The 24612-nt window shown below is 42.9% G+C and overlaps 1 protein-coding gene across 4 annotated transcripts in view; it reads right to left on the bottom strand.

The window, feature by feature from the left end:
* The window catches only part of LOC137544024 (cyclic AMP-dependent transcription factor ATF-7-like), a 176201-nt gene that overhangs the window by 86852 nt on the left and 64737 nt on the right, over positions 1–24612 (bottom strand). For all 4 annotated transcript variants that reach the window (XM_068265092.1, XM_068265088.1, XM_068265090.1 and 1 more), the window contains one exon: positions 9483–9538. In XM_068265092.1, coding sequence (XP_068121193.1) covers positions 9483–9530 — 48 coding nt within the window. In that variant the 5' untranslated portion in view covers positions 9531–9538. Of the gene's footprint in view, positions 1–9482; positions 9539–24612 lie in introns of those variants that run through there.

Here is a 24612-nt window from a genome sequence, read left to right as displayed (position 1 = left end):
ATCTAGTTTGTCTCTCTAAAGTATAAATATCCCCTTCATGTCCTGTCTCTTCCAGATTTTTGAACGTGTATTTGAGGTGATCCTTGGTTAAAAAAAACCCACATACTTACCTAAGAAGCTGTCCTCTGGACCACCGTTGCCGCACGCAGAATGCTCAAAGAAAGACAAGAACTTGTGGGATATCAGATTTGGGCCATGCTCTCCATTATGAGCCAGCATTCTGCACCTACAGTGGGTTGCAAAAGTATTCGGCCCCCTTGAAGTTTTCCACATTTTGTTACATTACTGCCACAAACATGCATCAATTTTATTAGAATTCCACGTGAAAGACCAATACAAAGTTTTGTACATTTGAGAAGTGGATCGAAAAATCATACATCATTCCAAACATTTTTTACAAATCAATAACTGCAAAGTGGAGTGTGTGTAATTATTCGGCCCCCTGAGTCAATATTTTGTAGAACCACCTTTTGCTGCAATTACAGCTGCCAGTCTTTTAGGATATGTCTCTACCAGCTTTGCACATCTAGAGACTGAAATCCTTGCCCATTCTTCTTTGCAAAACAGCTCCAGCTCAGTCAGATTAGATGGACAGCGTTTGTGAACAGCAGTTTTCAGATCTTGCTACAGATTCTCGATTGGATTTAGATCTGGACTTTGACTGGGCCATTCTAAACACATAGATATGTTTTGTTTTAAACCATTCCATTGTTGCCCTGGCTTTATGTTTGGCTTCATTGTCCTGCTGGAAGGCGAACTTCCGCCCCAGTCTCAAGTCTTTTGCAGTCTCCAAGAGGTTTTCTTCCAAGTTTGCCCTGTATTTGGCTCTATCCATCTTCCCATCAACTCTGACCAGCTTCCCTGTCCCTGCTGAAGAGATGCACCTCCCGAGCATGATGCTGCCACCACCATATTTGACAGTGGGGATGGTGTGTTCAGAGTGATGTGCAGTGTTAGTTTTCCGCCACACATAGGCCTCAATTCACTAAGCTTATCTCCTGTCTTTAATAACTCTTTTAGAGTTGTTACCATGGTGATAAGGCATGTAGTATTCAGGAAACATTTTACCTCAGGCAAGCCTAAAGTTAATTCTTCTGTCTTTAAATTAACTCTCCAATCCTTAAAATAACTCCAGAGTTAAAGACAGGCTGTTAATTAACTGCATGTGAAAATAACTACAGAGGAGGTAAATTAACTACAGAGGAGGTAAATTAACTACAGGAGAGGTAACTTAAGGAATGAAGAGGTAAGATAACTCTCTCACGTGTGGAGGTAAGTTTTCTCTTGCTTTATTATCTCTAGTATGATCTTAGTGAATTGAGGCCATAGGGTTTTGCATTTTGGCCAAAAAGTTCCATTTTGGTCTCATCTGACCAGAGCACCTTCTTCCACATGGTTGCTGTGTCCCCACATGGCTTGTGGCAAACTGAAAATGGGACTTCTTATGCTTTCTGTTAACAATGGCTTTCTTCTTGCCACTTTTCCATAAAGGCCAACTTTGTACTGTGCATGACTAATAGTTGTCCTATGGACAAAGTCTCCCACCTGAGCTGTAGATCTCTGCAGCTCGTCCAGAATCACCATGGGCCTCTTGACTGCATTTCTGATCAGCGCTCTCCTTGTTCGGCCTGTGAGTTTAGGTGGATGGCCTTGTCTTGGTAGGTTTACAGTTGTGCCATACGCCTTCCATTTCTGAATGATCGGTTGAACACTGCTCCGTGGGATGTTCAAGGCTTTGGAAATATTTTTGTAGCCTAAGGCTGCTTTAAATTTCTCAATAACTTGATCCCTGACCTGTCTTGTGTGTTCTTTGGACTTCACGGTGTTGTTGCTCCCAATATTCTCTTAGACAACATCTGAGGCCCTCACAGAGCAGCTGTATTTGTACTGAGATTAGATTACACACAGGTGCACTCTATTTAGTCATTAGCACTCATCAGGCAATGTCTATAGGCAACTGACTGCACTCAGATCAAAGGGGGGCGAATAATTATGCACACACCACTTTGCAGTTATTTATTTGTAAAAAAAAAATTTTTTGGAATCATGTATAATTTTAGTTCCACTTCTCATGTGTACACCACTTTGTGTTGGTCTTTCATGTGGAATTCCAATAAAATGGATTCATGTTTGTGGCAGTAATGTGACAAAATGTGGTAAACTACAAGGGGGCCGAATACTATTGCAACCCACTGTACACCAGTAGAGTTGCGCTTATGCAGTAACCCAGACCTGCTCTTGCACTGCACAGGTGAAGCACAGCCGTCCTAGTCTAAGAAGAGGAGCGCAGCCTGGATTTTCCAGTGTGTCCCGGCAAGTGGCAGGAGGGGGAGGTTTCTCCCTTTTTTGGCAAGTATCTTAATTTTGACCTAACGTTTGCCTTGGGGTCACTTTAAAATAAAGAACTTGGCAGGGGCTCCATCTCTTCCCTAATCTTTCACTGTATGAAAGAAAGGTTTTATTTACCGATGACGACTGCTTGAAAAAAAAATGTATCCATTTCCTGCTAGGACAGGAACTAGGGGAAAATAATATTCCAGATGGTTACAAAAACAGCAAAACAACAACAACAAAAAGTTTATTTTCACTATATTTGCTCCCCCCACCCCTGGAGCTGGCCTGTAAGCGGGATGCTGTGTCAGAGAAAGAAAGCTGCAAGTCATTGCATGGACTGCCATTACAACACTAAAAATGAAGTTTCCTATGAGTAAGACAATAATATACCTAACAGCACTGATTATTTGACAAATCCAATCTGTTCCTGTGAGACTGTGTACATGGAGATTACTGATGCAACAAGAAGAAACGACAAGCACTGCCACAGTGCACAAGTTTCTCAGGTACCTGGAACCAATGCACGCACTTCTACACATCCAGCAGCATATAATCCCCATTTACAAAACATCATCAAAACTGTTCACGCTATAAAAGGTCTCTGTTTTTTTCAAAGTATAGCAAGCAACCCAGATGAGTGCAAGTATAGGAATTATGCAGTCAATCTGTTGCAGTGACAGTGTTCGAAACACCCCCCAATCCCCCGCACCCTCCCAAATTCTTTGATTCAACAGGTGGTGCTATTTGTGAATGGAGATTGTGGGTCTCAGTTCTCACAGACTGGGAGATAACAGTAGATGGGGCAGTTTTTGTTTTTATAACAAGACAATTAGATGGACGTTAGCTATGGTGGCGCAAGTGACAAACTTAAGGTGGCCATACACAGAGATTTTCAGCAGATTCGGCCATCAGATTTCTGTCAGATGCCTGTCACTTAAAATCTGACAGGAATCTGATGTGTGCAACATACTAGGAACAGATTTCCAAAAGATTTCAGGATGAAATCTATTGGAAATCGATCTAAAGGCATTATTGCACCATTACATCCAATGCAACTCTATGGGCCATCGATCTGCTACTAGCAGCAAATCGACCTAGATCTTCCATCCTGTCAGATAGATCAAATCTATCCAAATCGATCAAAATCGGCCGCAAATCGATCGAATGGGGAATCTGATAGAATCGATTTCTGATCGATGACTGAAATCGACCAGTGTATGGGCCCCTTTACAGGCAAATAAAACTCCACTCCTCTTTCAGGACCTCAACAGGGCAAGGGTGGGTGCTAATGGGATGTGGCCAAATTACATACCAGTATTAACCCTCTACACTTAAAAATACAAACATGGCAATCTGTAACACAGGTCGCAATAAAACCATGTGCAAACTATAAACACAGGTAATTAACCCTGCCTAAGGCCAGAAACCCACTAGGAGCGATTTCTAATTGCTAGTGATTTGAAAAAGCTCTTGCTAATGCAATTCTACGGGGGATTTTTATAAAATCACATCGCTCAAGTGGGATCACACCCATAGCATTATATTAGCAAGAGCTTTTCAAATCGCAAAGTGCCCAGAAAATCGATCTGAGGCCTGTAACCCGCTACAAAACGCTATCGCAATCGCTAGCGTTTTGTATGAGCAGTTTGTAAGCGATTTCATGAGTGTTTTAGGGAGCACTTTTAAAAAGTGTATCAAGTTGCCAGCGGTTGTGTAGCGATTAGCGTTTTAAAGTCTGATTGGTCCTTTCAATTAATTTTAATTTTGTTACAGTGTGCAGTAACTTCAAAATGCTTGCAAAACCGCTCAGTGCAGGTTTTGCTGAGCGATTACGCCAGCAATCACTCCAGTGGAAGTTGCCCCATCCATTTACATTAGCTGAGCGTTTTCCAGGGCTGTGGAGTCGGTCCAAAAATCCACCGACTCCGACTCCTCAGTTTAGGATTCCACCGACTCCGACTCCTCGACTCCGACTCCTCTAATTTGCATATTACAATTTTGTTGATTAAAAGTATGTAACATGAAATTCGTCTCTTAACTGCCAACGCTTAGGAATTTTACAAGACAGCTGAAGTGAGAAGGATATGTAGACTACTATATTTATTCCCTTTAGACTAAAACTAGTCCTTGGTAAGAGTACTTATAAAAGGTACAAACCGGAACAAAGAACATCTATCAGGCCCCAGGCAATGTAAGTGTGGGTACATGTAAGATTGATGTGCAGGTACTCTGCAGGGGAATAAGGAGATTGTAAACAGACAACACCTCTGTGTTCAATGTGCACAGCATTCTCAGTGGATTCCCTGCAGCTCTGTGGGGAGTGCATATGTAGAGTATAGTACTACTGTGTAACAAAGTAAACCTGAGACAGATGAAATTAAAGTTTTATACATACCTGGGGCTTCCTCCAGCCTCCTTCAGGATAATCAGTCCCTCGTTGTCCTCCTCCACCACCTGGATCTTCTGCTATGCGTCCAGGTACTTGAGCCCGTCGGGCGTAGTGCGCATAAACACACTCCGCCGCCAGGAGCATACTACACCTGTGCAGCACTATTGCGCAGGTGCAGAATGTTGCTGGCTGTGGGAGCGGCATGCGGCCGGACAGCGCTGACTGGCTGAATTACCAGGACTCATAGCAGAAGATCCGGGTGGTGGAGGACAGCGAGGGACCGATTAACCTGAAGGGGGCTGGAGGAAGCCCCAGGTATGTATAAAACTTTACTTTTCATCCATCTCAGGTACCCTTTAATTTGTAGTCACCAAACCAAATTTTAACAACATATCAAATTATTTGATTTCATCAGCAAAGGGAGTGCATACATTTGCATAAATCAGCATCGATGCAGAATTATTTCCATCTCGTTGACCATCTCTATTAGTGACACAGCTACACATCAGGCTTTATTCTTACAGCATAGATGTTATTTCGTATATATAAGAGATTCCTGTGTACACATCATATATACAGTCACAATCAGATATGTATATCTGACCTTAAAAATACGGGGACTGCTTTATTGAAGCAGCACAAGTAACTAATTTTGATTGGTTTATTTCATTTTTGTGGACTAAGCACAGCTATTACTGTATATATACTGTATATATACATTATTTTTAATGACTTTTATCTGAGAAATAGAACATTTTATCATATTTTCTATTTTAATTACAGTTACAAATTCATTAGGAGTCGGAGTCGGTGCATTTTTTCCCGACTCCGACTCCAGGCACCCAAAATTGCCCGACTCCACGACTCCGACTCCACAGCCCTGGTTTTTACAAAACGCTAGAGTTTTCAACCGCTCCCTAAACAATAATAAAAATAAATAAATAAATAAATAAAATAAAAAAAAGCATGTCAGATCGATTGAAATCGATCAAAATCGGTCACAAATTGATCGGGCAAGCGATTTGCAATCGATCGATATCGATCGGCCGCTAATCGGCTGAGTGTATGAGCCCCTTTAGGCAGGTGACACACTTGTCTGTTTCCTGCGTGCATTTTACTGCATGCATTTTTTGCTCAGCATGTGTGTTCGTGTACAGAAAAGCGCAAGTGTTTTTTCCCAGCAGCTAATGTAATGGACAGAGAAAACTGACAAAATGTGCAAAATTATTCTGCAGGATGTCTTTTTCTGTGTGCGAAAAAAATGCATTAAAGAAATCCTGTATCGAAAAAAAGGGCCCCTGGGGGGTACTTACCTCGGGAGGGGGAAGCTTCTGGATCCAATTAAAGCTTCACCCGTCCTCCTCAGTCCCACGGTGATCTCGCAGGGCTGCTCTGAACGGCGGCCATGTAAATATTTAACTTCCCCTGCTCCAGCGCAGGTGCATTAGCGGCTCTTGGCTCAGAATCAGGCGGAAATAGCCGATCCCAGCGGACCCGACTGGGATCGGCTACTTCCGCCTGATCAGAGCCGAGAGCTGCTACTGCACCTGCGATGGAGCCGGGGAATGTAAATATTGCAGGTGCTACTGTGCCATAGCCTGACAAATTGACGGCTGTGGCTTTGGAGGGGCCCAGCAAGACCACAGTGGGATGGAGGAGGACGGGGGAAGTCTCAATCGGATCCAGAGGCTTCCCCCTCCCGAGGTAAGTACCCCCCAGAGTCTCTTTAAGTGTGAACTAGCCCATTGATTAACTTGAGTTCTCAGTTTTTCTGTGCAGCAAATGCGCACAAAAACAGTTAAAGGGGAACTTCAGCCTAAACAAACATACTGTCATTACGTTACATTAGTTATGTTAATTAGAATAGATAGGAAATATAATTTTTTTACCCACTCTGTTTTAAAAGAACAGGCAAATGTTTGTGACTCATGGGGGCTGCCCTCTTTGTCATGGGGGCAGCCATCTTTTTGGTTGAAAGGAGGTGACAAGGAGCATAAGACACAGTTCCAACTGTCCTGTGTCCTGATTACCCCTCCCAGCTGCATGCGCTAGGCTTCAAATGTCAAATTCAAAATGTAAAAAAAAAAAAAAAATTTGCACCAAAACAGCAGAATGAGAGCAACAACATCAGAAATCCCATCATGCTTTGCACAGCATCAGGGGGAAAAAGCCCGGGCAGTTTTCTTCTGTGCAGCTAAAAATGAGGCTTGGATAAGAGAAACAAAGTTCTGATGCTGTAAAACTGTTAAAGAAACACCAGGCCTTTTCAGTGCTGCTGAGTCGATTTTTAGTCCGGAGGTTCACTTTAAGTGTGTCCCCTGCCTCAGGAAGATAAGACCACACGGATAGCTGCAGCACAAAGTCTGCTGTAGATCCACCTGAATTTCTAAAACTGACCCAACAGGTTATGAGACCAGCCTTATCCGGTCCTCGACTGAAATACTAATGTACCAGCACAGTGATTTACTCAGTAGTGAGGAAACGGGATAAGCAGGACAGCCAGGAGAGTTAGAAGATAAAAATAAATAAATAAAAAAAAGCTAGGATGAAACCCAATAGCCTATTATTAGATATTGTTTTTATAATAGTCTGAATTCTGATACACAAGTTGATGTGAATGTCCTCTGGTCTCCTGCCTGATCCTTCCTGCTTCCATAGCCTCTGAATGAAGGTCAGAGCAATGCACTACTAGATTAACCTCCAAGTCTTCTTGTCTAAGTGATTCATTATGCTCCTTTTTGTCAGTAACTCCGATACATTTTCTAGGATTCTTTTATATGCCTGGTACACATCACGCAATTTCCCATTACATCCACAGGTCGAATCAATTTCTGACAGGTCCGATCCGATTTCGGATTGCTTTTGTGATTTATTTTAACAAGGCTTTGGAGTTGGAGCAAGTCGTGGTTTCATAAAACTGACGAGTTGGATAATTTTTGTACCAACTCCACAGCCCTGGTATGTATTAATTAGACTAAGGAGTCGGAGCAATCTTGGGTACCCGGAGCTGGTGGTTTCATAAAAATGAGGAGTCCGAGTCGGAGGATTTTGGTACTGACTCCACAGCCCTGGATTTTGAACAGAAGTAATCAGAAAATTGATCGGAAATCAGATGGGACATGTTGGTAATTATCGATTCGACCAGTCGATCTGAGAGGAAAGTGCATAGTGTGTACCAGGCATAATATGCTGGTCTGAAAACAAAGCCCAATTTATCAGTTAAAGAGAACCCGAGGTGGGTTTGAAGAATATTATCTGCATACAGAGGATGGATCTGCCTATACAGCCCAGCCTCTGTTGCTATCCCAAACCCACCTAAGGTCCCCCTGCACTCTGCAATCCCTCATAAATCACAGCCACTCTGCTGACAAACAGCTTGTCAGAGCTGGCTGTGTTTATCTCTATAGTGTCAGTCTGCTGCTCTCCCCGCCTCCTGCAGAACTCCAGTCCCCGCCTGCATCCCTTCCCTCCCTGCTGATTGGAGGGAAGGGACGGGGGCAGGGACCGGAGCTAAGCAGGAGGCGGGGAGCAGCTGAGACTGACACTACAGATGTAAACACAGCCTCACAGCACGGCTGTGATTTATGAGGGATTGCAGAGTGCAGGGGGACCTTAGTGGGGTTTGGGATAGCAACAGAGGCTGGGCTGTATAGGCAGATCCAGCCTCTGTATGCAGATAACATTCTTTAAACACACCTCGGGTTCTCTTTAATGAAAGGTGAGGTTGAAAAAAGTTGTGAAGTGCAATAGATTCCCGACACTCCCAAACATGTATTTGGTGAGATAATAATTTGCAGACAAACATGCTTTGTTTACGTTAGTTTCACACTGGGGCATTGCACATCCTGCAAAAGCAGGATTGCAACTGAGGGGACAAGTCGCACCATGCATTACGCATGTGCGATGTGACCTTACAGTGAAGTATACAGCAAATGAAAAAAAAGTATTTTTTACAGCAAATGTAAATGTCCACATTGTCTGATAATGCAAAGCATGCTTCTCGCTATTCCGACAGATTCCATCGCACAGATGTAAACATACCAATATAATGACATCTCATTTATCATGCGAAATTGTCTACCGCAATGTGCTAGTGTGAAAACAGCTCAAAGGAAAGGTCTGAGCAAATATATTATATTTTTTTTTTACATGGGGTTTCCTCCAGCCAATATGCCCTTTGCAGCAGCTCTGCTCCCAGCCAGTGGTCCGGGGTCCCCTCCGTGGCAGAAGCCGACCTCACCAGGTCGGCATCTTCTACACCTGCGTGATTGCGCTCACTCGGTCTGCAGTGTTCTGCGCAGATGCAGTAGTGTTGTGCAGAATGCTCCAGGCTTACGACGTCGCACAGAAATTGAGGGGACTCCGGGTTACTGGCTGGAAGCGGAGCTGCTGCAATGGACATTTCAGCTGCCAGGGGATAGAGGAAGTCCCAGGTAAGTAGATCTCGTTTTTTATGTTGCCCACATCAGTCTTTTAAGGCAAAACTGCAGAGAACTTTTCAGTTTTTGTTTTTCAAAACACACTCCCACTGACTTGCATTAAAATCACGGTACAATTTACAGCAATTTTGCTACAAATCAATGGTAGCGTGGAAACGGAACAAAAACCATTCTGCAGAGTGTCTCTGCCCTAACTTTCTTTTGTGCTGTTTGTGGGGGAGAAGGTGCGATAAATGGGGGTCAAGAGGCAGTTAAAAACAGACAAACTAGGAGGTTGTGATTTCACCAAGTTTAAGCATAAAAGGAATGTTACACCTTACCTGTCCACAGCCAAGGGCACTGCACACAAATGGACGATCGTCTCCCATCACTCCCACTGTTGAGAACAGAACAGAAGGCAGAAAAAAAATCAATACAACATCAATCCTGCAATTATGACAGTGCAACAAAATATGTCCAATGAGAAAAACAAGAAATATTAAGATATAATATTAAAAAAGTATGTGCTCTACAGAACACAGACTTGTAAAAAACAAAAAACCAGGCCCTAATTAAAATGGTGCAGATGCTTTATTGACACTGTAGCAGCCTGGTGTTGGATATCACAAAGGTCATATGGGTTTATACTTCTGCCAGACAGCTCCAAGGCCTGGCAGTGATAAGCACATCAGCTTACACTATCTGCATCGGCCCAGACAGGTGCAAGGGCTGAAGCCAGTCAGCAGACTCCAAGAAATCATGATCTATTCACTGCTGTCACACATGCCTGTAACCACATCCAAAGCGGCACAAGTACATCTATTTGCTTGTCATTATTAGCACATTCCTTCTCATGTGCTCAGGTTAGACCTTACAAGTTCGCCTGGTCAGAGCCATTACTCATACCTGCTGTGCTGAGGGAGACTGCGAAAAGTACAGAATGACTGTACAGGAAAAGTATAGTGCGGTGAGTAACGAATGGCCGGGGACACACATTCTGTAACACACAGTTGTTTACTAATAACAATATGTGTCATCAGATCACTAGAAAATCATCATGTGTGAATCACTGATCCAACAGTAGAACCAAGTAAATGCAAAAACTTAATTGTTTTCCCCTTTTCCCCCCTCTTTGCATTCAGGCCTGTCATCAGGATTCCTCCTTCGTCAACTTGTGTTTGGTTGGAAGAACAGCTCTTGTGCAATACTTTGCTGGCTGCCTGGGCCCACATGGGGTTAGTGAATAGGCTGGACTTTCCTATCGTATGAAATATTATGGCTTCTTTCCATAGATGGTGGAAACTCACTTAGATCCTTAGTTCGGACATTTTAAAATATGCAGCTAACAGAACATTATATGAGCTTAACTCATAAAAATGTTTTTTTGGGGGGTGGTTACCACTGTATTAGGGCTGTTTCAGACAGGCTTTTACAGGGCAGATGGCAGCGGCTTGTTTAGGTGATGCCAAACCATTTTCTGCTACCGAGCGCCGGTGCGTTTGAGCCACCAAACGCAGCCGGGATCTACTGTGGAATTTATATGTATGCAAACTGCCATTTCCATTTTTTTAAAAACAGTTTCCATTCATTTGAATGTAACAGCAGTTAATCCCTTTCAAATGGCACGTTTGTCACCCACCGACCCCCTGCTGCATTTACGAACCAGCATTTCCAAAAAGAAGACAAACTGTCTGCTTCACTAGTTCAGAGAATCTCCTCAACTGAAACCTGCCAGCTCACACTCTTACATGCTCTGCCGGTTCAGATGGGCACTTGGGAATGTCTCGTTTACTCAATGCCCAGCACTTACCTGCAAGTGAGCAGAAAAGTGTTTGGCATCAGTAACCATTATCTGGTCATCGCATTTTGTCCCCCATAGGGAGGACACAGAAGCACTGTAGTTAGCCGATCTTGAAAGGAGACGGGAGACGACGGGATCGAGAGAGGCATTTGCATGGATGAAAAAACTAGTACCATTTAAAAGGTGATGTCCATTTGAATGGACAGAACTTGTGCGTTTAACCTCCGTGTAAATCGGGCCTTACTCACACACACATGAATGGGAAAGAGCGACTACTCTGACAGCTGAAGCCACTGTCGAACTTCCAATCACTAGTGTCACTGCCTGCAATGCCGCCCCCAGAAGTATAGAGGCCGGCATTGCCGGCAGTGACACGTAGTGATGGGAAGTTCGGCTCTTTTCAATGAATCGATTCATTCAAATTAATTCATTAAAAAGAACCAGATCATGAACCGAAGCAGAGGAAATGGGAGTAGGTAAGCTCCCTGCTCACTCCCATTATACATTTTAACAAGTTTTGGAAATGAGCTGGAGGGGTAGCGGGGACGGGTGACCCAAGTGAGGGAGGCAAGGGGGGGGGACACACCGACCGCTGCCAACCCCATCCTGCCTGCTATACCCGCTCCAGCATGGCAGCTGCCTCTTTCCCCATGACTGGGCATACGTTTCCATGGACTGGAAAGGTATGCTGCAACAACAACAACAACAACAACAACAACAAAAACGCATTTTAGGAAAAATGGGGAAAAAAAAAAAAAAAAGTTTAGAAACACGGATCCAATCTGCAACCGCCGTAGTGTGGACCTAGCCTTAAAGGAAATATCCAAGGAATAAAAATGAATAAATAAAATCCACTTTCCTGAGGCTTCCTCCAGCCTGTGGCAGCCCTCCTGTGCCCTCGCCGCAGCTCTGGAGGCTCCCGGTCTTCTCTGCTGTAGAAATCTACCTCGTCAGGTTGGGTTCCAGGTCGGAGTCTTCTGCGCTCCACCGCGCGGGTCACGTGGTCCGGCCGACTTCATCAGGACGGTATTGCGCAGGCGCAGTTCTGTGCCTGCACAGTACAGTCCTGATGACATCAGCCGGACCACGTGACCCGCGCGGTGGAGCGCAGAAGATGCCGACCCGGAACCCGACCTGGAGAGGTCGGGTTCTGCAGCGGAAAAGATCGGGAGCCTCCGGAGCTGCGGCGAGGGCACAGGAGGGCTGCCACAGGCTGGAGGAAGCCCCAGGTAAGTGGATTTTTTTTTCCTTGGACACTTACTATAAAGGAAGTCTTAAGTGAAGATTGGGGAAAAGTTTGTTATTTTAAAATGAACCCGCGGTGAACTTTGGGGTCAAAAACCAGATCAGATTAATGAAATTGATCCGATGTATGTACACCAGAGATGCATTTTAAATAAACTTAGGATATTGCTGTAGAGTAGCTGTTAAATAGAAATCAAAACTATTCCTTGGTAAGAGTACTTTTAAAGGGGTGTAGACAGGAACAAAGAATATCAGGTCCTAGGCAATCTACATCTATGGCCCAGTGCACACCGAGCGGTTTTTGGAGCGATCCGCCGGCCGCATCCGCCTCTAAAAACGCTTGTCTAATGTATTGCAATGGGATGGTGCACACCGGCGGTTTGCGGTTTTTGCCAAGCCGCAAACGCGCCTCCTGCTGCGCGTTTGCGGTTTTCGGAAGAGTTTCGTCCTCAATGTAAAGTATAGGAAAAACGCAAACCGCTCTGAAAAACGCTAGTTCAGAGCGGTTTGCCAGGCATTTTTGTTACAGTAGCTGTTCAGTAACAGCTTTTACTGTAACAATATGTGTAATCTGCTACACAAAAACGCACGCAAAACCGCTAGGTATGTTTAGAAAACCTCTCTAAACATACCTAGAATCGCTCTGAAATCAGCTCCTAAAACCGCTAGCGTATTGCGGATCTGCTAGCGGTTTTGGTGTGCACTGGGCCTAAGAGTGATGAGCAGGTACCCTGCAGGATGAGGGGATTCTTCCTCTATTACACATTCTTCATGCAAGATCTGAACCACGTTTAGATGCATAAGACAACATCTCTGCGATCAGTGTGTACAACATTCTCAGTGGATACAGTTCAACTCTGCACGGAGTACATACAGTATGTACTGCTGTGTAACCTAATGAGAGAGAGAGAGAGAGAGAGAGAGAGAGAGAGAGAGAGAGAGAGAGAGAGAGAGAGAGAGAGAGAGAGAGAGAGAGAGAGAGAGAGAGAGAGAGGAGAGAGAGAGAGAGAGAGAGAGAGAGAGGTAGAGGAGAGAGAGAGAGAGAGCGAGAGAGAGAGAGAGAGAGAGAGAGAGAGAGAGAGAGAAGAGGAGGAGAGAGAGGAGAGAGAGAGAGAGGAGAGAGAGAGAGAGAGGAGAGAGAGAGAGAGAGAGAGAGAGAGAGGAGAGAGAGAGGAGAGAGAGATATGAAATTTTTTCTCTTGGCTAGCCCGACCGTTCGACTATTTTTTTTCGTTTATCACAATGATACATACTGTGGCTGCTTCCTCATGCAATGTAGGACAGTTGGAGGCAACAGCCCAAAGTAACATATCAAATTCATTGAGGTCATGAGCAAAGGGTGTGCATATATTTGCATACAAAATGTGCATAAAATTGCATCAAGGCAGATTTACATCTCATTGCCAACCCATTAGTGACAACTACACCTCTGGCTTTATTCTTGCAGCAGATATACAGTCACAATCAGATATGTACAGCTAGCAGTTAACTAAACGAGATAGGGACTGTAGGGTTTGTTCTTAACTGGATCTGTTTTTAACGTCGGAACACTGTGCCATATCTGTCCCCTGTGCCTGCAATGTCCCCCTCTGCACCTGCTTATACAAGTTTTAAAAGCCATTTTTCTTTGAATTTTTTTTTATTGATTTTCTCAAAAACTACAAGTCCAATTTGGGGAAAAAAAAAAATTTGACTTGTTCCCATGGAAACACAGAATCCATACCATTCATATCAGCGGGTCGTTCGTAGAGAGGTCTCGAAACGGTTTAGCCGGCGAACGGTTCCAGGCGAACGTCGGGTGGTTCGCATTCGCCTGCGAAGGCGAACTTTCGCGTAAGTTCGATTCGCCCCATAATGCTCTATTGAGCAGATATTTGACCCTCTACATCACAGTCAGCAGGCACATTGTTGCCAATCAGACTGCACTCACTCCTGGAGCCCCACCCCCCCCTTATAAAAGGCAAGGTCCTTGTGCCATTTTACTCACTAGTCTGCCTGCACTAATTAGTTAAGGGACAGCTGCTGACAGACTCTGCTAGGGAGAGTTTAGTTAGGCTCCTATAGCCTGTTCCTAGCTAATTGTTATTACTTCCCTCCCTCCTCCCTCACTCCCTCCTCCCGGAGGGAGGAGGGTCTCGTCTTCCAGGGAATTGTAGAATTTCAAAAGCCAGCTTATATACCTTGGCCGGGAATTGAACCCAGGTCTGAGTGCTTGGTAGATAGCTCGCTTAACCGCTATACTACCACCAACACTACATTCTGAATCCAGCCTAGCATGTACCATTATGATATATCCTAGAGAAAAAATGAGCTTGCTTAAGGATGTGTAGTATGTCAAAAGCCAACTCACATTGGCCAGGAATAGAACACAGTCTCTGTGGCACAATTGGTTACAGTGTTACAGTGTTTGGCTGGTAACTAAAGAGGTTGGTGGTTCAACCCCACCCAGGCATGGCCTTGCCTTTTGTGTTCAACAGTTGTCCGAAGAGAAGCCCAGATAGCCATGTAGATTCATCTCTCCCTCTCTCTAGTAGGGATGGTCACCGCTTTCCGCGGAATTGTATTTTCCCGCAATTTTGGGCGGAAATTGGTCATTCCATTCCGTTTGGTCGGAACGGAATTGCTTTTTCGAGAGAGAGAGAGAGAGAGAGAGAGAGAGAGGAGAGAGAGAGAGAGAGAGAGAGAGAGAGAGAGAGAGAGAGAGAGAGAGAGAGAGAGAGAGAGAGAGAGAGAGAGAGAGAGAGAGAGAGAGAGAGAGAGAGAGAGAGAGAGAGAGAGAGAGAGAGAGAGAGAGATCATTTTTCTCTTGGGTATATCACAATGATACATGCTAGGCTGGCTTCAGCATGTAGTGTTGGTGGTGGTATAGCGGTTAAGAGAGCTATCTACCATGCACTCAGACCTGGGTTCAATTCCCGGCCAAGGTATGTGTATAAGCTGGCTTTTGAAAGCCTACAAATCTTTAACCACTTGAGGACCACAGTCTTTTCGCCCCTTAAGGACCAGAGCCTTTTCTCCATTCATCAGACCACTGCAGCTTTCACGGTTTATTGCTCGGTCATACAACCTACCACCTAAAGGAATTTTACCTCCTTTTCTTGTCACTAATACAGCTTTCTTTTGCTGCTATTTGATTGCTGCTGCGAGTTTTAGTTTTTATTATATTCATCAAAAAAGACATGAATGTTGCAAAAAAATGACTTTTAACTTTCTGTGCTGACATTTTTCAAATAAAGTAAAATTTCCTATACATTTGAGCGCGGAAGTTATTCTGCTACATGTCTGATAAAAAAAAACAAAAAACCATTGAGTGTATATTTATTGGATTGGGTAAAAGTTATAGCGTTTACAAACTATGGTGCCAAAAGTGAATTTTCCCATTTTCAAGCATCTCTGACTTTTCTGCGCACCTGTCAGGTTTCATGAGGGGCTAAAATTCCAGGATAGTACAAATACCCCCCAAATGACCCCATTTTGGAAAGAAGACATCCCAAAGTATTCAGTGAGAGGCATGGTGAGTTCATAGAATATTTTATTTTTTGTCACAAGTTAGCGGAAAATGACACTTTGTGACAAAAAAAAAAAAAAAAAAAAGGTTTCCATTTCTTCTAACTTGCGACAAAAAAAAATTAAATCTGCCACGGACTCACTAATGCTCCTCTCTGAATACCTTGAAGTGTCTACTTTCCAAAATGGGGGTCATTTGTGGGGTGTGTTCACTGTCCTGGCATTTTGGGGGGGTGCCTAATTGTAAGCACCCCCTGTATAGCCTAAAGATGCTCATTGGACTTTGGGCCCCCCTTAGCGCAGTTAGGCTGCAAATAAAGTGCCACACATGTGGTATTGCTGTACTCAGGAGGAGAAGTAGTATAATGTGTTTTGGGGTGTATTTTTTACACACATACCCATGCTGGGTGGGAGAGAAATATCTCCGTAAATGACAATGGTTTTATTTTTTACACACAATTGTCTATTTTATAGAGATATTTCTCCCAGCTCAGCATGGGTATGTGGAAAAAATACACCCCAAAAACACATTATACTACTTCTCCTGGAGTACGGCGATACCACGTGTGGCACTTTTTTGCACCCTAACTGCGCTAAGGGGCCCAAAGTTCAATGAGTACCTTTAGGATTTCACAGGTCATTTTGAGAAATTTCGTTTTCAAGACTACTCCTCAACGGTTTAGGGCCCCCTAAAATGCCAGGACAGTATAGGAACCCCACAAATTACCCCATTTTAGAAAGAATACACCCCAAGGTATTCCGTTAGGAGGATGGTGAGTTCATAGAAGATTTTTTTTTTTTGTCACAAGTTAGCGGAAATTGATTTTAATTGGTTTTTTTTTTTTTCACAAAGTGTCATTTTCCGCTAACTTGTGACAAAGGAGGAGGGAGGGAGTGAGGGGAGGGGAGGAGGGGAGAGAGGGATACACTGCCTGATGTTATAAAGCAGTGTAGGCCTGTAATTGAACATTGAATGAGATTTGTGACCTTAAAAATAGGGGTTTATGTGAAATCTAGATTTTTGCCTGGGACTTTCGATGTGTATTTCACTCAATCATGTCTTCTTTCAGGTATTAGATCCCTTGAAACATGTTTTCTATCATTTTTCCAGCCGGTAGAAATTTTTCAAAAATTTTAAGTTCGCCCCCCCCCATTGAAGACTATTGCGGTTCGCAAACTTTTCCGCGAACCGAACCTTTCGCGGAAGTTCGCGAACCGAAAATCGGAGGTTCGCGACATCTGTAGTCTTTCGTAAGTCGGGGACTACCTGTATATCTTATTTTAAAAATATGGTGACTGCTTTATTGCTGCAATAACTTGTTTTTTGATTGGTTTATTTCATTTTTTGTGGACTAGGCATTGATTATATATATATATATATATATATATATATATATATATATATATATATATATATATATATATATATAACATTACATTACATTACAGTTTACATTTTTTAGGAGTCTAAGCATTTTTTTCCTGGTTCTGACTCCAGGTACTCCACAGACCTGATTAACCACACATCCAGTTTTGATTGGCCAGCTTTATCACTGCCAAGTAGTATGTGGGTCAACAGATTTTGAATACAGTGACCATATTGTATAGGTAAGCTCTCATACTACATGGAAGAGGTAAATGTGGTCAATAAAAAAAAATGGATGTGTGTACAAACCCTACAACACAAAAAGGGAGTAAGAGGGTACCCAAAGGTGTATAAAATGAAGTTTAAAAACAACTAAAATGAAAAAGAGAAGGTGGCTTACCTCAAAAATAACAACTTCATATAACAATGAAATTTATTATGCACTGGCTTACAACAGTTTAGGTTAGATATGATGAGCGCATTATTATCTTATTTGAATCCAGTCAAATCAGGTCCCATAAGTCAGATATACAGCAAAGCAAAACACCCTTCGCTCATTTTAATGACCAGGTTAAATAATCTTGTCTGACAAGTTTTAAGCCTCAAGCATTTCCTGGGAAGGAGCTTTTAGACAGTGAATGAATTTCAAATCCACATGCCCTTTAGGAGAATTTTATTATAATTTATAAATGAAGCATGCAAAGAAAGCCATTCCTCCCGCTAGTAGCTTGATGCCTGGGCCTACATCCAAGTTAGCAGCACTCTGAGCAGCAGTTCTGTTTGGAAGCAGTGGTGGTGGCGGACTATGAAAACATTCTGGGTCAGCAAAAGGGGTGTCACGCATTGGCTTTGCCATCTTCAGTCAAATTAATGTCTTTCCATGCTGTGGGCCGGGCATGCCAAGGAACACTTATTACCTGGTTAGCATTACAGGGTCTCAACGGCTCACAGCAGAGCCACACTATATGACATTAGGGGATTAGTACTACCAAGCAATCTAGCCTGCTAACAATTCCAGTGGACAGCTAAAAGGCATGGATCACTCTCAGAGTATCCCAGTGCAGTCACATGCTGCAGATCGCTTTCATATTGCCACAATGCATTACAGCCTTGCTGAACATACTGTATCTTCATGCTGACTCCGTTAAATCCTATGTGTAGTCTGAGTTCTCACAGCATTTAGCAGATTTCTGTGCAAAGCCCTCCTTTTTTGACCATTACATAGGAGGACTTGCTCACAACATGCAGTGGCACAGACACGGTTCCCACATTCAGTGGAAAGATTGGGTGACAGTGTCATAATGACCACCGCAGTAGCCATGGAGAAGTAATGATCAGGCAAATTTTACTACCATATATACTCGAGTATAAGCCGACCCGAGTATAGGCCGACCCCCAACTTTTACCTTAAAAAAAAAAAAAAAAAAAAAAAAAACATGAAAAATTGATTTTCCTGAGTATAAGCCGGGTGGGAAATGCCATAACCACACCACTCACAACCACGACTGGCCATAACCATACACGGGAAAAGCAGCATAAAATCATTAGATAGCAATAATACCAGCCGGCTGCTGGTGCCCAAATTCTCTATTTAGCACATTATTTCTTAAACCTGTTTAATATCACCACCATCTCTGAGTCTGACAGTGACTGGCTGAATGCAATTAGTATATTAGTGGAGCTAATCTTCTCTGCCCCCCCCCCCCCCCCCCCCCCACACACACACACACGAGTTTCTTACCCCCTCCAGATCTCAGTGATCACTCAAACCTAAGTGCCTCCTAGTCTCCCACCACAAGCATGTGGATTAATGTAACAGCTACAATGTATGAAAGGACTGCTGATCTCTGCTGCAGTGCATATCAACTATGTCCCTTTAGTGCCCCGAGTGCCTCCTTGTCCCCCACCATGTGTTTTCCGGCTGATTCTGATACAATTTGTGAGCGCTGTGCCACGTGCATCTTTCTCACCCCCAACCCCCAATTCTCTCCCTTGAGTGTCTCCCCAAGCCAGAGCGGACCAATATGCTCTTTACCGGTGCAGAGTCCGATCGTTATGCATAGAGGTCCCACACAGCGTTCACTCACCAGACCATGCTGGATGTAAGCATCTCCTGTCTATGACGTCCTGCAGCAGCGCAAGTAATTAAAGGTGCCACTAGGGGGCATCATATACAGGAGACTCCTACATCCAGCGTGGCCCTGGACCTCTATGCATAACGATCGGACTCTTTACCGGTAAGAGCGCATATCGATCAGCTTTGGCTTAGGGGAGAGACTTAGAGAGATTAGCGTGATGACAAAGATGCACACGGCTCAGGGCTCACATAAATTGTATCGGAATCAGCCAAAACACATGGCGGGGGACAGGGAGGCACTCGGGGCACTAAGACATGAATGATATGTACTTGAGGGGTGGGGACTAGAGTATAAGCCACGGCCCCCACTTTTGTTCCACTTTTTTGGACTCAAAATCTCGGCTTATACTCGAGGATATACGGTACATTTATTTAGTATGTAAGCAGTTAGCTAAGCAATCTGTTCACCCTTATAATACACAACTTATACTGTGCAAATGAGATTGAAAATAACTGAAAAAAAAAATGATTTAATGTCATGTATCCATGCACATCCCATAAGGAACTCAACCCTCAGCGGATTCTTATCCATTCTTATCCAACGATACACAGAAATTTACAAAAATAAAAAACTGAATTGGGGCAGCACGGTGGCGTAGTGGTTAGCGCTCTCGCCTTGCAACGTTGGGTCCCTGATTCAAATCCCAGCCAGGTCAACATCTACAAGGAGTTTGTATGTACTCCCCGTGTCTGTGTGGGTTTTCTCCAGGCACTCCGGTTTGCTTCCACATCCCAAAAACATACTGATAAGCTAATTGGCTTCCCCCTAAATTGGCCCTAGACTATTATACATACACTACACGATACATACATAGACATATGACTATGGTAGGGACTAGATTGTTAGCCCCTCTGAGGGACAGTTGGTGACAAGACAAACTCTGTACAGCGCTGCGTAATGTGTCAGCGCTATATAAATACTTGAATAATAATAAATAATGCCACCACACCCATTCAGTGTTTCTATACATTTTTGATATACATTTTCGAATTCCTATGATGAAAACCAAGCACTTGAAAAAGGACAATTCGCCCGAAACATTGTGCTGGTCATGTTGTGCTTTAACAGCCGCTATATGATATAAATAATTGTGTATCGAATCTGCTGAGGGTGGAGTTCCTTATGGAATGTGGGCAGATTTGACTGGAGTGGAGGTTCTTTGCCATAGGAAGTCCCCGCACTATACTCATCGCCTGAAGCATGCAGACATCTGTGTGTTGTGAATGTCATGCATCTTCATATTATGCAGCAGGTGGTCAAAACAGACTGAATATTAGGATTCTGTACGAGTGCCCTGATATCACACAAATGGCAAGCCATCCCAGGTATGATTCCATAAGGTTACTTTTTGTATTGCCTCCATCTATAGCCAATAGCCAAGCACTCACTTTAAACTCAGCCGATGCCACTGTTGAGGACGGTCTATGCAGAGCCCCCCCCCCCCCCCCCCATCCCGCCTACCCCGGAAGAAGCTAGCCACTAGGTCGATCCTATTGTTTTCCTCATTATACCGCCCCCCCCCCCCCCCAAAAGAAAAAAACCAAACAAAAAAAGAAGAAAAAAACATTGTGCATCATCTATTTCTCCATCCATAGCAACCTCAATCCCTGCCAAAATGTCCCCCTTGTACTTCTTGTGCCCCCCCCCCCCCCCTGTGTACTCCTGAGTCTGCATTGTGTCTCCCTGATCTACGGTTGATTACTCCGCACGGGAATGGGGGGGGTTGGGAGTATGGAATAGAGAGTCCCCGATAGGACGATGGGTCGGCAGACATTCGTATCGGTGGGTGTTTGGAAGTTGGGGGCTCCCTGTATTCAGTCCATTATTATTGATTTCTAAAGTGCCTACATATTCCGTGGCGCTGGTCCATAAAACACACTGACTTTCTCCCCACTTTTGATGGAGAATGTTCGTCTTTAGGGATTCAAAAATACAGCAATTTGATTTCTTACCATGAAAATAGTTTATCCCGGATCAACAGGAATTTCTAATTCAAAACTGTCTATAGATCTCATATTGGTGAAACAACAGCAGCAGTAAGCAGAACATTTAAGAAGCAGTACCTGAACATACTACCACCAAACAAAGGCATCTTCATTTAATTATTCAAAAACTAGGCCCAGAACCACACACAAAAAAAGAGTAGTAAAGATTTACTTTAAAATAAATCACATGTAAACTGAAAGTGTTAAAAAAAAAAATTCCCAAAATGTCCAGATTATTTAGCTGTATCAAGCATGCAAGAATACCTTGTCTAAACAGCAGTATGTCAAGTTACTGAAACATTCATGGAAACAAGGAAAAGCCCATCAATGACAGTTACGGTAATTTTAGCCATCCTCTAACTTTTACAATAGATGAAAAGACAGAAAGTGAATGCTATGCTTAAGTGAAAACATTTCAGATGTCTGGCTGTGAAGAGTGACATGTTCCATTGCACACATAACAAACTTCCTCACTGCAGGCTTATAAAAACAGCCCGAATATAATTTAGTTACCCGGAGGGCTGGCTGCAGACCAGATACTTGTGCCTGCAGATGGGTAGGCTGGCAATCACCGACAGAGAGTCTACTCTCAGCAGGCTGGCCTCCAGGAAGAAACAGTGCAGTAACTGCTGTAATGGAACCTATGGGCTCGCTTTCAGCCAACAAACCTTGAAGTAGTGTGCCGGTGAACTTTCTCCATTCACTGATGGGTGCCGTTACTTCAATTTATCTAACACTCAAAACTCAGCAAAAAAAAAAAAAATTAAAAAAAAGAAAAGAATTTTTTTAAATATATATATATATATATATATATATATATATATATATATATATATATATATATATATATATATATATATATATATATATATATATATATATATATATTACAGGGCTGTGGAGTCGGTCCAAAAATCCACCGACTCCGACTCCTCAGTTTAGGATTCCACCGACTCAGACTCCACGACTCCGACTCCTCTAATTTGCATATTACAATTTTGTTGATTAAAAGTATGTAACATGAAATTCTTCTCTTAACTGCCAACGCTTAGGAATTTTACAAGACAACTGAAGTGAGAAGGATATGTAGACTACTATATTTATTCCCTTTAGACTAAAACTAGTCCTTGGTAAGAGTACTTGTAAAAGGTACAAACCGGAACAAAGAACATCTATCAGGCCCTAGGCAATGTAAGTGTGGGTACATGTAAGAATGATGTGCAGGTACTCTGCAGGGGAATGAGGAGATTGTAAACAGACAACACCTCTGTGTTCAATGTGCACAGCATTCTCAGTGGATTCCTGCAGCTCTGTGGGGAGTGCATATGTAGAGTATAGTACTATACATACCTGGGGCTTCCTCCAGCCACCTTCAGGATAATCAGTCCCTGTGTGTCCTCCTCCACCACCTGGATCTTCTGCTATGAGTCCAGGTACTTGAGCCAGTCAGGCGTAGTGCGCATGCACACACTCCGCCGCCAGGAGCATACTACACCTGTGCAGCACTATTATGCAGGTGCAGAATGCTCCTGGCTGTGGGAGCGGCATGCGGCCGGACAGCGCTGACTGGCTGAATTACGAGGACTCATAGCAGAAGATCCGGGTGGTGGAGGACAGCGAGGGACTGATTAGCCTGAAGGGGGCTGGAGGAAGCCCCAGGTATGTATAAAACTTTACTTTTCATCCGTTTCAGTTACCCTTTAATTTGTAGTCACCAAACCAAATTTTAATAACATATCACATTATTTGATTTCATCAGCAAAGGGAGTGCATACATTTGCATAAATCAGCATCAATGCAGAATTATTTCCATCTCGTTGACCATCTCTATTAGTGACACAGCTACACATCAGGCTTTATTCTTACAGCATAGATGTTATTTAGTATATATAAGAGATTCCTGTGTACACATCATATATACAGTCACAATCAGATATGTATATCTGACCTTAAAAATACGGGGACTGCTTTATTGAAGCAGCACAAGTAACTAATTTTGACTGGTTTATTTCATTTTTGTGGACTAAGCACAGCTATTACTGTATATATACTGTATATATACATTATTTTTAATGACTATTATCTGGGAAATAGAACATTTTATCACATTTTCTATTTTACAGTTACAAATTCATTAGGAGTCGGAGTCGGTGCATTTTTTCCCGACTCCGACTCCAGGCACCCAAAATTGCCCGACTCCGACTCCACAGCCCTGTACATATATATATATATACATATATATATACATATATACATATATATACATATACATATATATATATATATATATATATTACATGGAATTGTAACAACCTTAACCACTTCAGCCTTCAGTCATTTTCACTTTATGCATCTGAGCAATGTTCACCTCCCATTCATTAGCCTATAACCTTATCACTACTTATCACAATGAACTGATCTATATCTTGTTTTTCCGCCACCAATTAGGCTTTCTTTGGGTTTACTATCACATTTTGCTAAGAGCCACTTTACTGCAAATGCATTTTAACAGGAAGAATAAGAAAAAAAAACCGCATTATTTCTCAGTTTTCAGCCATTATAGTTTTAAAATAATACATGCCTTCATAATTAAAACTCACGTATTGTATTTGCACATTTGTCCCGGTTTTTACACTGTTTAAATTATGTCCCTATCACAATGTATGGCGACAATATTTTATTTGGAAATAAAGGTGCATTTTTTCCGGTTTGCATCCACCACTATTTACAAGCCGTTTTTTTTTTTATTAAACATTTTGTTTGGGTATTTTTGGGAGGGTGGGATTTAAATAGTATTTTTTTTTGGGGGGGGGGGGGGGAGCGGTTAAATACCGGTATGTGTTGATTTTTATTTTTTTACATTTAGATGTAGTTTTACTTTTTGGCCACAAGATGGCAGCCATGAGTTTGTTTACATGACGTCACTCTAAGGGTGCCCATATATGGTACAATTATTCATTTTTTTCGATTAGATAATTTAGTTCGATTATTCCATTAGATCAAATATAAAGATTTTTTCCAGCATGTCAGATATGATTTTTCTCGAAAAAACTGGATAATCGTTCGAATGAAAGTTGAAAAATATTTTTTTTTTTCGATCAAGAAATTCAATTATTTAGATCGAATAAACGGGATAATCAAACGTTTTTATTGTACCATGTATGGCCACCATAAGCGTAACATATACGCTTAGAGGGACGTAGGGGACGCAAGAGATAGAACAAAAGCGAGGCTTCCGAGAGAAGCAGTCACTTTTTCTGCAGGGGAGAGGAATCAATAATCGGGCACAACGGCCTGATTGATTGCTGGGCTAACGATCCACGGCCAGGAGCGCGCGCGCACGCTTGCGAATCGGCCGCGGGAGCGCACATGGCCCCCTGGACGTAGCTGCTACGTCCAGGAAGCTTAAAGAGAACCCGAGGCGGGGTT

Source organism: Hyperolius riggenbachi, chromosome 2 (genome assembly GCF_040937935.1).
Source record: "Hyperolius riggenbachi isolate aHypRig1 chromosome 2, aHypRig1.pri, whole genome shotgun sequence".
NCBI classification, from domain to species: domain Eukaryota; kingdom Metazoa; phylum Chordata; class Amphibia; order Anura; family Hyperoliidae; genus Hyperolius; species Hyperolius riggenbachi.
This window is presented reverse-complemented; position numbering and strand designations above follow the sequence as displayed.